This window comes from Rhinolophus sinicus, chromosome 6 (assembly GCF_057876585.1).
Source record: "Rhinolophus sinicus isolate RSI-liver-muscle chromosome 6, RSI-T2T, whole genome shotgun sequence".
NCBI lineage: Eukaryota > Metazoa > Chordata > Mammalia > Chiroptera > Rhinolophidae > Rhinolophus > Rhinolophus sinicus.
The window spans coordinates 6287975-6301502 of NC_142506.1; the positions used below are offsets into that span (position 1 = coordinate 6287975).

At 39.8% G+C, this 13528-nt stretch overlaps 1 protein-coding gene across 15 annotated transcripts in view; it reads right to left on the reverse strand.

The window, feature by feature from the left end:
• PHF20L1 (PHD finger protein 20 like 1) overlaps positions 1 to 13528 on the reverse strand; it is a 61906-nt gene that overhangs the window by 7814 nt on the left and 40564 nt on the right. For 14 of the 15 annotated variants that reach the window (XM_074316819.2, XM_074316818.2, XM_074316816.2 and 11 more), the window contains 5 exons: positions 8816 to 8872; positions 7517 to 7624; positions 3373 to 3537; positions 1404 to 1585; positions 296 to 395 (listed from right to left, as the gene is read on the reverse strand). In XM_074316819.2, the coding sequence (XP_074172920.1) occupies positions 296 to 395; positions 1404 to 1585; positions 3373 to 3537; positions 7517 to 7624; positions 8816 to 8872 (612 nt within the window). The remainder of the gene's footprint in view (positions 1 to 295; positions 396 to 1403; positions 1586 to 3372; positions 3538 to 7516; positions 7625 to 8815; positions 8873 to 13528) is intronic. The other variant, XM_074316814.2, reaches the window with a different exon arrangement.

Consider the following 13528-nt stretch of genomic DNA (forward strand, 5'->3'; position numbering starts at 1 on the left):
TACGGTTCCATTCAAATAGCCACGCATAAACCTGAGCAATCAGCACATAGGAGCATACTAAGCGGCGAGTGTTTCTCCATGGAAACGCCGTAACTCTGTCCTCCCAGTAAAGTAGTAATTATGTTGACAAATTTACGGTCATGTTTCTTCACCTAAGTAAGTAATACGGAAAATAAAACTGGAACGGTGAACACCACTTGAAAATGTCACTATGGAGGCCGAGTGCAAGCGACACCCTGTGGGATCCCTAACAGGACATGCGGGCACCGGGCAGCCCCCAGCGATGGAGTCTTACCAGGGGGGTCTCGGCAGACGTAGCAGATGTACTGCTCTGGGATGCTGTCCTCTAGCAGGCCCATGCACACGCTGTGCTGCCAGCACAGGCACTCTTCACACTGGTGGGAGACAGGAGTCGGACAGTCACCGCTCTACTAGGGACAGACGGGTCCCTTCCTTGCCGTGAGCTGGCTTCATCCCCTGCTCAGCCCCCAGCTCAGTTTTACTCCACACAACAAAAGCAAGCGATGGCGGAAGATGAATTTCACTTCTGAAACACTCAACTAGTCCAAGAACTTCCTTGTGTTGTGCCCACTAAAATGTGCTTTGATAAGTTACTTAAATCATAAAAAAGCCAGAGAACTATTTCCCTCATCTATTTCCCACTGATTCCTAGGCAATTATATACTTAAAACTCTAAAATATAGCTTTTCAAGTGCAGAAGTTTTTTTTTAAAAAGGCAAGTTCGTCGCAGTGCCTGTGACAACAGTCTCTTAAAGTACTACCTGTGTGGTGAGCCTACAAATCTGTAGTTCCCCTGTGTGAGAAAACCACTGAAAAGGGGGAGGAAAAAAGATTGCTATTTTTACATTCCTGTAACTAACGTCTCCACATCTTCCAAATGTCACCACAAAATATGGGTAATACTTTCCTTTTTTCTTAAAGACACTCTTTCTACAGGGAGAGGCTGTTTGTAATGGTTAACTCTTGCAACAAAGCTTTCCTGCAATCTTTCAGAACAGGGGAAACTTGGATGTTTCCATTGCTGCCTGCTGAAGGGTGACCATGTAACATAAATGACTGTGACAACAGGGATCCAGATCAGGACGAGAAGGGCTGCGATGGTTGACCCTTCACTGTGGATGCTCGCCCATCTTAATGGCTCCCGAAAAGTTTCCGCTTAAAGGCCTCAAATGAAACACCGTAGCAAAGGGAGAGTGATCCTCCAATAGGAAAACTGTCTACTTCTTTGATGAAGAGATTTCCCAGTCCTCACTGCGGGTATTTTACACATGGTAAGTTGGAAAGCTCCATCCCCAATAGGACGGTTAATAAAGAGAACAGAAGCCCAGATGCACTAAGTGAGCACCTGGAATGACTGATTCTGGACGGGAAGGAGACCTTACCTGGATCATGAAGCCGTTCTCCTCATCCATTTCACAAATGCATCGCACGATTTCATTAAGAGCATCGTCTTCATCCTGCGATTCCTCAAAATTGGTTGAATCGAAGTCCTGATTGTACTCATCCCCGCTGAGAAGCAAACTCTCCGTCGAAGAATCATCTAGGAATTCCACATCTGTTAAGTCTAGAATATACATAAAAGTATACTCAGCATACTTTTCCATTTTTCTGTCTTTTCCAGAAAGAAAGGTGCTATGGGAAGTGCCTATAAGCTGCTAACTATTTAGAGTGGGAGGGCAAACAAACGTGACTAGACTGTTTGTCTCTGGATGAAGAAACAGATGATTTTTGAAGCTTAGGTGATTATGAAGGCTTTACATCGTAACGTATACATAGGTAAGTCACAAAGTATCCGCTCGTCTCGGTGTTTAGAGATTATGGCTAAGGTTGATATTAACAATTTAAATCTGCATAGGTTCCAAGTGCTTTCACAAATATTATCCCTTTTGGTCCTTACAAGAACCACAGGTTGTAAAGAGAACAGGTTGCATTACTTGTACCAGAGATAAATAGCACTTCACAGAGGGGAACGGGCTCGCCTAGGGTCTCATATCAATACTTCATCCTCAACAGCCACCAGGTGTGACAGCAGACACTTGAAATGTAAGATGTGTAACTTGCTCGAGTAAGGCAGCCAGCTGGTGGTAAGGCTGACTGTGTATCAGGACGGCCTGGCTCTACGACCTGTGTTAGTGATTTCTCCAGTATTAATCTGGGATCATGTGTTTCCTAATGAATTTTTAATTTCATTTTGATAAAAATCTTTTAAAAATTAGTTAAGTATATTCTAGAAATCAGATTACAAGGATGACTACTACATACAACTTGATGTAAATGCCACGTTTTGGGTTTGGATTTATAAATGGGAAAAGGGTGGGGTTGGGGGATATGACTTTTTCTAATCCTTCTCCTCCTCCCAATTTTTTTTTTTAATTAAAAAAAATCTCAAAAGTGCTGTGTGCTTATTTTAGGGTGAAGGAAAGACTATGATTTTCTCCTAAGTGATTGAGAGGAGTTAGGCCTGGAAGACCACAGGGAATAACAGCGGAAAAGCAAACACATAACCTAGTCTCTACATGTGGGGCACTCAGCAGAGAGGACAGGAAGTGAGCTCCCGGGGTTTCACATACGGCGAAGACCCCATCCCTTAGTCTTCATTCTCCGACTCTGGCTTCTGTTCTGCTGGAGCTCTAGTTTCAGGCCACGGGCATCTATATCTCAAATGGGAAGACCCGTCTTCCCGTCACTGAGGACACAGGAGGGTGAGAGCCCTCGGCATCTCCCATTGTCAGGACAAGTTGAGAGCCCAGCTCCAGGCTCCGGCCACCACGTGGCCCCTGGCTGTGTCAGGGTGCCCAGCACCCGGCTGCACTCAGATCAATCCTCTGACCACACTGCCAGACCGGTGGTGACGGATGCTTCTGTGATCGGGAATTCCAAGTGCGTTTCATTTCCAACAGTAAGATACAGATTCGGTAAAAACAGCATTTGTCTTTGGAGTCAAGATGGACCTTGGTTTGAGTTTTAATTCTCACACTAACTAGCCCCAAAAGGTACTTAACGTATAAGCTTCTGCCTGTTCATCTATGCAATGTGGATAACTATATCTACTTTGTAAGTGGGTAGTGAACAATGTGAAAATATATGTAAAAACACCTACAGAAGACCAGTGTACGGTAGAAACTAATAGCTTCTCCATACCATCTCTCCGGTAAGTATAACGCCAATTTTACTTCTATAAATTCAAAAGTAGCTCACATGTCTAATGTTGATGTTTTGATGTTCGTTTATAGAATAACTTTTTAAATTGTGTGCCCTGCTTTGATAGGCCCTCAGTAAAGTGTGTTTTATCCTCAGTTTCACATTTAAGAATCTTAAGACTTGTTTTAAGCATTACATGGTTACACATACTTTCACCACTAAGATCAACTGACAAAATTGCCCTTGGGTACTGATATGTTGTATTTTTCTCCGTAAACATGCTTCGCAGAGCCAGAGAACTCCCAGAAGATCGAGTTAGTGGAGAAGAGCACCTTTCCAAAAATTCTAGGGAACTGTCTTCATAGTCTGAATAGTCTGCAATAGAAGACACATAAAGAAATATTAGTCAAGTGTCAGGTAGTTGACAAGAATCACTATACAAATAATGAGCAAGTCATGTTTTAGGGCACATAATGTTTTAGGATCCATGTTTTAGGCTACAACCGTGCCAGCACTTCCTCTTCTCATCCATGAACAGCAAGATGACTATGTAGCTAATACATTCGGTTTGGCAAGAACACCTGGGAAATACACCCCAGACAGCATATACGCAGCAGCAATCTCTGTTCTAATTGGTACCAGTAAATTCTTGTTAAGTAGTCCAGAAGTGAAAAACGATGATTTCTATGTTTTCTCTTCATTGTAATCACAGCTATGTCTGTAGGAAGACACGCAATGACTTTTTTTTTTTGCAATTTGTAAAGAAATTCTCATGATGTCTAGCATGTCAATTACTATAGTGATAATTTGATCAATAAATTATTCAGCAAAGAACCTCTGAATGAAATTAACTGATGCTGAAAAGGTATCTGTCAGAGTTCCGTCCTCAGCTTGGAATGAGTCATAGAGACGGATGAGGAGAGAGGCCATATGCAGCTTACAGGATAGTGGTGCTGGGTGAGGGGAAAGACACCAAAGGGTAGGATTCTAGGCAGGTGTGAAGGCTCGGAAGTAGAAGAGTACACGGCACATCTGACAAATTATAAGACTGTTGTTGGAACACAGTAAGTGAGGGAGATAAGAAATGAGGCTGGAGTGACAGGAGCCAAATCAGGTTAAAGATTTGTTTGTTTTTAAAGTTCTATCCTAAATGCAACAAAGTCATTCACAGTTTGGAATGGGGAGCAGGATGTGACGTAAGTCCAATTCCATTTCTCAAAGCTCATTCTCGCTGTGGAATGGAGAGGCGTGCAGGGAGGCACAGGTGGAAGTGAGGAGACAGCTCAGAGGCTGCAGCCATAGTCCAGGCAAGAGGTGCTGGCAGCGTGGACTGGGATGATGGCAGCTGAGGTGACGGCGTAGAGTGATCTGTAGACTGGACGTGCAGGGCTGAGATGACATCATCAAGGACAACTTTTAAGTTTCTGCTTGAGTAACCAGGTAATGAAAATGAGGCTTTGAGACTGGGCTGAAGAGTAAATGGGAGATGGAGAAATCAGAGAAGGAATGTGGGCTCGGAGGAGGACTCTTTATTGATGGGAGATCCTACACATCATCTACACAAATCTAAAAATTGGGGAGGAAAGCGGAATGAGAAGTGCTAGAATTTTAAGAATAGAGAGAGAGAGAGTGATCTCCATTTTAGTAGAGGCAGAAGAGGAGAAGATGGATATACCAGGTAAGTACGAAGATGTGTGTAGAAGATGAGCAAGTTTTTATCTGATGGCTTCTAGTTCAACTGAGTGTGAAGCAAAGGACAGCATGTGAGACAGTCGGGGAATAAATAAGAGGTGAGGAAGAATGGAAAAGACTGAAGAAAGACAGAGAGTGAGAAAGCAAGTTTATAAGAGAGTGAGAAAGCAAGTTTACAAGAGTAACAATGCTGGTGTGTACTGAGTATCCATTTGAAATTGGTGGTTGTGGTAAGAAGAATAATGGTTCCCAAAGATGCTCTTGCCCTGTGATATATGTTAGGTTGCAAGATGGCAAAGGGGAATTAAGGTTGCTAACCAGCTGACCTTAAAGTAGGGAGAGTGTCCTGGGTTATCTGGGTGGTCCTGAAAAGCGAAAGAGAGCGGGTGGCATAAGAGTGTCAGTGATGTGGAATGAGAAAGACGTAAGCGGCCATTGCTGCCTCTGATGATGGCAGAGGGACACAAGCCAAGATATGCAGCAGCCTCAAGAAAGTGAACAACTGATATCATCTAGAACGAATCTGGAGTTGTGTTAGTTTCTTAGGGCTGCCCCAACAAACGACCACAACATTGGTGGATTCAAACAACAGAAATTGATTCTCTCGCGGTTCTGAAGGCCAGAAACTCAAACCAGGTGTCCACAGGGCCATGCCCCTCCGAGGGCTCTGGGGGCAGAGCCTTCCGTGCCTCTGGAGCTTCCGGCAGCCTGAGTCCCTTGCTGTGGGATGGCACCTCTCCCATCATGCCTCTGCAGGGCTTGTCTCCTGTGTCTCAACTCTCCCTGTCTTTTTTCTTGTACCAGTCAGTCACTGGCTTTAGGGTCCACCCTAAGTCCCAGATGACCTCACTCTTAATCACACTGGCAAAGAATCTTTTTTCCCAATACAGTCACATTCACAGGTATGGGGCGGTAAGAGTTGGACACATATTTTAGAGGGATACTATTCACCTCACTGTAAGAGTGTTCCTCTTTTTCTCAGTTATGAAATAATTTATGAAAGTTTAGAATAATTTGCTCCTTTTTAATGTTTGATAGAACGTGGCAGGAAAACTTTTTTGGGCCAGCACTTTGTAGGAAGATTTTAAAATATTGAAAATATTGATTAAATTTCTTTTAAGGTCTGAAGACTATTCAGGTTTTCACCTTTCTGAGTGAGTGTGGTTTCTGGCAATTGTCCATACTTACATCTGAAGTTCACTGGCATAAAGCTGTTTACATTACCATTTTTTTTTTTTTTTTAATGTCTGAAGTATCTGTAGTTATGTTCCCTTTATGCCTAATAGCGTTTGTGCACTTTGTTACCTTTTTCTAATCAGTCATCCCAGAGGTTTGTTGATTTTATTAGTTTACAAAAAACTAACTTTGGCATGTTTTAATTCTTTCTAGCATTTTGTTTTTTGGTATATTAATTTCTGCTTATATATTTTTTTATTTACTTCTTTTTTTGGACGTGTTCTTTTCTAACCTCTTAAGCTGGAGCTTAGTGATTTTCAGCCTCCTTTCTAATGTAAGCATATCCTGCAAAACATTCTTCCTAAAACTGCCATTTTAACTATATTCTTAAGTTTTTATATATAATATTTTCATCTCTCAGTTTATTAATATCTTGCTTTTCCTTTGCTACTGTTCAAAGGAAACATATATCTAGGAAGACATAAAGTGAACTGAACCTTTATCATTATCTGGTTACCGCCAATCTCTAGGAATGATTTTTGCCTTAATGACTATTTTATTTGATATACGTATAGATAGATCTACTCTTACCTTCCCTTTTGGTTGGTATTTGCTCACCATTCTTTTTTCCGTATTTTTACTTTCAACATTGCTCTGTCCTCTCTATCCTTATAGATTTGTCTCTTGAAAATGAAATGTAATTGAATTTTAAAAATCTATTGTGATCTCTTTTATAGAGCTTTAATTAGTGATACATATGGATTTATTTCTAATATCTTATTTTGTAATTTGTATTTTTTTTTTCTGTTTTTATCTTATTTTCTGTTTATTATTTATCTTTTCTGTTTTTAACTTAAAAACACTGATATACAAGTATGCCCATCTCAATTTATAAGCTATCATTACATATTTTTATTCTCTAACATTTGTTTTATTTCCCCCCACAAATCTAATTGATTTATTTAATCAATATTTAGATTTATCCACATATTTACATTTTCTTTGCTCGTCATTTCTTTTGGCATCGCAAACCTTCCTTCTGTCATCATTTTCCTTCTGCCTTCAAGTACAGGAGTAGAATATTGACTATCCAATAGGCTATCATTTGCTTTTGTTTTTTTCAAGGTTTTCTAAAAATACCTTTATTTTACCCTCATTTTTGAAAGTTCATTCAAGGCACTATAAAATTCTAGATTGAGAATAATCTTTCAGTATGCTGAAGGTGCTTGGTCAGGATATCTAGGGCACCATTAACGCTTGAAATGAAAAGTCTCTAATCAGCTATAAAGATTAATTTACAGACCACTTAAGTAGTAAAACAGAGTTGCATATTTTTAAAATCAGCAAGACAAGGGAAAGCTACAGGAACTTCTCAGTTCTCATCAATGTGGGGATCTTGTCCCACCTCCATTTTGGTAAAAGAAGAGAGCAAAGTGGAAAGAATCTTAGAATTTAAAAGTGGGAATCACCATTTTAACATACTCACCATGCTGCTTAGATTTCTTTTTCTTTTTCTTCTTCTTCTTCTGTTTTGGTTTGTAGTGATCTTTGTCTCTCTTCTCTTTCTTTTCTTTATCCTTTTCTTTTCTCTTACCTAAATGACAAAAGGAAGTACTTCAGTAATCATGATTGATCCTGACTTGTTCCTTTGTGGTTAACCTAAAAGCAGCATGTATGTTTTAATCAGCTATTCCAGTCACCTGCCCAGAGTGGATGGATTCAATTAAACTGTTCCTGGCATGAGTCTGGCACTCCTGATTAGCTTATTGGACTATAAGAGGGGATCTTCATTAGCAGTGTTGAGAAATCCCAACTCCTGACACCTTGAAGTTAACACAGACAGTAGTTAACATCTTTAAATGAGTAATAGAACTCAGTTTCCTCATGTGGCAAGAAATAAGCTCCGTGATTTAAGACCTGACTGAGGAGATTCAGCATTTCCATGTATAATGTCATGAAAATCTATTAGAAGATTTAAAAAAAAAAATTGAACTTTTTTCTTTGGAAAAATAAAAAATAAATATATCAATCCATAAATAATTCCTTCAGTCTTTCAATACTTTCTCAGTGTGTACAAGAATGAAGATTAAAGACACAAAGAAAAAAACTTATTTCATTAAACTGACTTTTCCCAAAGTTTTAAAATATTCCCTTTTCCCAATCATATGTACTTTAAAGAAAATGAATAGATCTTAAAGGAGTATCCTAGAATATTTTATTTTAAATTAATTCATCACATATATTCAACTATCATTCCAACTCAAATGGGTTAGCCTACAATTTATCACCCACATTTAACCAGCTTTCAGTGACCCAAGCTCCAGTTAGCTAATCTGTAGAATGTTTACAACTAGCATCCATTATTCCAAAACTTTTAGCTATTATAGCACAGAAACTAGAAAAGATAGCAGAAAACTTAGTAACTTTGTTATAAGGTGGGTTAAAGAAGACAGTCTGAAAAAATGAAAATACTATCTTAGCGTTCCTTCTCTAAGTCTCAACAATACTAAATGGCGGCTTATTTTTAAATAGCTGTAATTTTAAAGATATTCAAAAATACAAAGTTCTCAGAGAAAGCTTTAGACTCCCTTGACAAAAAAATACACATAACACTGTATGATACGCATTTAAGAAATCCTATACCTGGAGCTGAAACACTAATAAATACTCTGACGATAGCTTACACCTAAAGGAGCACAGCCAGGTAAAAGTAAGGGACAGACTATGTCCTCCCACTGCCAAGCCATCTACAGTCTTTCGCTTAATGATTACTTTCTGTTCATACCAAATGCTGTTGAGCTTTTTTCTTCCAATTTCACTTTTTTTTCTGTTTTTGATATTCCTGCAGAGTTAGGGGAAAAAGATGGTAAGTTTAGTCAGAAAGGGTTAAAAGTATGGAACGATGTTTTAAATTACAGTTGATCACAAAACTCTACATAAGACACACTTTCCCCTGAAGGTCTCCATTATTTTATTGCCTGAACTAGTAACAAAGAAGTGGGATTTCTTCAAAAAACTGATAAATTAAGGATGATTTTTGTTCCTTCAGACTACCCCGATTAAAAGCCTGGTTTCACCATGTATTACCTGTATGGCTTTGAGTAATTCGTTAAATCTCTGTGTTTCAAAGGAGTATCTACCCTGTGTCGTTACCAGGATTATATGAGTCCAAGAATGTAAAATGCTTAGACCAGTGTCTGTTAAATAGTAAGTGCTTGTTTTCACTTTCTCCTTTGTGATGGGGTAATAATTTGAGACTATATCATTTCTAGAAATAGAATAAATATGGGTATAAATATAAAACAAATGTTAAGTTAAATGTACTAGGCAATCAGTAGAGATCTACTCTGCCATCACAGCCTGTGGCAATGCAGCAAATGTTGACGTGCACCAGAGTGGTAGGTTCATATAATATTTCCGCTTCTGTGACAGGAATGACATAAAGACTATTCAAGTCATCCAAAAGAAATATTCAACTTCATATTCAAGTGCACTAGTTTTTAACAACCTGCATAAAACTTAACCATTGTTGCCTAAAACAAACTTGTATCTTTGAACTCCATCATGAATGTCATGTTAGGTAATGATAAAAATCAAACAAAACTGTTTTACTAATTACTTTTGGTCTTTATCTAAAAGTAAAATACAAAGCCTGTTTACACATAAAAAATCTTCAACCTAAATGGTATTTAAGTATTACTATCCAATAGTCCAAAATACATTTTAAACCAATAGTGCACCTGGGTAACTGTAGAGCTGACACAGATACATTTAACCAAGCTTCTCAACTCATATTCAACCATTCCCAATGCTAACATCTTACATGTGTCTAGGGTTAATCTAAGAAAAATACCATAGTAAGTTTAAAATACAATTTCAGTCTACTAAATTATGCTTTAATATCAGCATTCATGAGTTCTTTGATTTTTAAATCACTTCAATGCAGTATCAAAAAAGCTAGCATTTTATCACCTTCAAATATTTTACATAACTTAAACACAATAAAAGTATAAAAATACCACTCAACTTGAATTAAATGTTAATAAGGCTCTAATATGTAAGTTTCATGGTAAGTAAGAACAGTGACAATCTCCATGACAAAAAATGAAAGGGGCATCAGAGCAAAGAGAAATACAATTAAATTTCCTTATTCTTAAGACTGTTGAACAAATGTATTACTTCCTTTTACTAATTACTGTTCACTGACTACTAATAACGCACCATGAGAATTCTACAAATCGGATGCAACTTTCTGAAAGATGAGAAAGCATTTCCAACACGAGCAATGAGAAAGGGGACTCCTAAGTGCTCCGTGACAGGACATATATAGTCAGAAGCCGCACTTGATGGTGATTGGTGCCTGGTAAGTCTAATTCTCTGGAACACTGACTCCCCAGGCTGAAAGGTGGAGCACGGCTGGAATCACCCAGGCTGATTCAAATGAAAGGAACTGCCTTAGTGGGCTGCCTTTATGGACTGGAATGTGTGGGATCCCTCAGGTACTTGGAAGACAAATAAAATGGTTATGAACCACAGCTCCGGACACAGGTCAGTAGAGCAGAACAGATATAGTAATTTCCAGAGTGCTTTCAGTTCCAGATTCAATTTTCCCACTCTTTTATATTTAACTGATTAAAAAAAAAAAAAAAGTAAAACTGGGGGATTGACAAAGGGTTGTGAATATTTTACACAAATAAGGATATTAAAATATACATTCATATATGAAACAATAGCAGGATTTTTATATACATTCACACCCAAATACAAGAACAAAATAGATCTACTCAAGAATTCAACAAAAGAATAAATTTAGGAAGTTCACTACATTACCCTTATTTTGCCACGTGCTAGAATTTGGAACCAAAGTACTAGTTTAGGAAATAGTGATTTTTAAACTAAATTTTATTAGTGGAACATTTACTTCAAACAAAATATTACATGATAGTCCAACACAATACAAAAACCAAAAAAATGAACCACAGGTTAAAAAACAAATGGAGCTACATAGATTAAAGGAAGGAATGTAGGTCTCTGAACTGTGCCTGCTTGCACACAATTCAAAACCCAGGAATGCAGAGGGGTTTCTTTCTCAAGGCCCTTCACTAAACATCTGACTCTTCTGGCTGAAAGCAAGGCTATCCCTGAGGCTCTCCATGGAAACTCCAGGTTCTCTACAAACCATGAACATTTGGTGTGGGGGTGGAAGTAGATTACGGAGTCTCTGGTTGTAGTTTTATTTTGTACAATTCTAGAAAAAAAAATTGAGAAGCACTTTACAACAAAAAGGCTGAAGAGCACTAGATGAAAACCAAAAAAGTTTTGTTTTTCTTCATTTCAGAACTGACTCAATTCAGACTTCCTTCAACATCTAATTTCAAATTAGTAATTTACTAAAAAAGCATTGGAAATTAGTATTTGCCTTTTTTCATTATATGTGCTCTTTAGTTGAGGTTAAAATTCTATAAAATTTCCAAATAAAACACTGTAACTATTTAAGGGAAATAGAAATTAATATTCTGTTAGGTTATAACATCAACTTGATAAAATACCTCTGAATAGTTTCAGATTACAATAAATATCATAAAATCATCCCAAAAATGTGTTATTGAGCATGGCTGATTTTACATATTAGACTCCCAAAATAACGCTATAACAAACTAGATTTAAATTTGGGAGATTCTGCCCCAAAATATGGTATTATATTTAAGATACAGGTATATAGTTAAATTAAAGCTAAGTGTTTCTTAAATATAAAATTCTATTAAAGTCCTTAAACCTAAGTATTGATCCCATTAAGCATTTTCTGGCTACAAAACCAAAACCTCAGTAATAATATTTAGCTCTAGTAGAAATAGGATGTAAGAAAAGCGAGGAGGGGACTTCTGGTCAAGATGGCAGAGTAGATAAACGCTGTGCTCGCTTCCTACCGCAACCACATCAAAATTACAACTAAATTATAGAACAACCACTTTTGTGAACCACATGAAGACCAGCTGAACAGAACTCCTATAACTAAGGATAAAAATAAGCCACCTCGAGACCGGTAGGAGGGGCGGAGAGGTGGAATGGTGCACCCATACCCACGTGCGGCAGTTAAGAATCAGGAGGGATATCTCGGCTGTGGAGGTGCCCACGAGGAGCGAGGTGTCCAGCCACACACTGGGCTCCCCAGCCCAGATTACCAGTGCCAGGAAGAGGAGTCCTGTAACTTCTGCCTGTGAAAATCAGTGGGGATGACGACCGAGTGAGACGGAGGGCAGGGCGGCTGGAGTCCTAGGCGCTCCTCTTCAAGGGCCTGCACACGGATTTACTTGCTGATGGACTCACGTGCTCTGAGCTCCAGTGCAGGGGCAGCAGCGCAAAAGGTGCCTGGGACATGCGGGGAAGAGCTGAACTGCCTTGTTTCAGGGCGAGTGCTAGAAGGGCAGCTCTCCCCTCCATTTTGTTCCTTTGTTGAGCCACCCCCACAAAGCCAGCAGTTAGACGTCATTGTTCCTTTTCTGAGCCCTCCTCTAACCCACACAGCAACCACAGGCGGGTGCCAAATCTGAGTCTCCACCAAACTGGCCTCACCCTGGTCATTCCCTGAGACCCTGCCCCACCCAACTCACGCACAAGCCTGAACCTCTTTCAGTGGCTGTTACTCACAAGCGGCTGGCCTCAGCCCATGCTGTGGACTTCCTTAAAATCTCTGAAATGCCCACCAACCCCAAACAAGCAGCAGCTGGCTTTGGCATGCCCTGTACCTCCTGCTAAGCAGCCCCAGCCTGGCCCTAGTGGTAGCTGGCCTCGGTTCACAGCATAGCCTCTTCCACGTGCCTCCGAGCCCAGCAGAGACAGCTACCAACCACAGATCACTTTGTAGCTCCTACCAGGTTGCCCCAGGCTGGGCTGACCTGGGCCTGCACCAGAGCCCCTCCCAAGAGGCCCCAGAACCAACATACCCGGTGGCCAGCTTAAGACCACACCAGAGGACCACGCAATGATCTCCACAAACGATACACCTAAAGGGTGGACTGGGCAGACACCAGAGCCCCACTGAAGTGAACCCCGATCCATGGGCTCAGACCCCACACAACAGCTCATCCTCTGTAGTCACAACCAGTCCTCACAGCCAATCTGCCTGAGGGTCAGTTCCACCCCAATGTGCCAACAGCAATCAACACTCAACTACAACAGGAGGGCACACACAAGCCACACCAGGGACACCCACGGAGCACCCAGCTCAGAAGATCAGGGAGTCTGCACCAGCGAACCCAGAGGCCCACACTAAGACACATAATAATTAAAATGCCAAAGGTTAAAGACAAAGAGAGAATCTTAAAAGCAGCAAAAAGAAAAGCAGTTAATTGCCTACAAAGGAGCTTCCATAACTGTCAGCTGACTTCTCAACAGAAACTTTGAAAGCCAGAAGGGGTTGGCACAAAATATTCAAAGTGATGAAAAGCAAGGACCTACAACCAAGATTACTCTACCCATGAAGGCTATCACTTAGAAT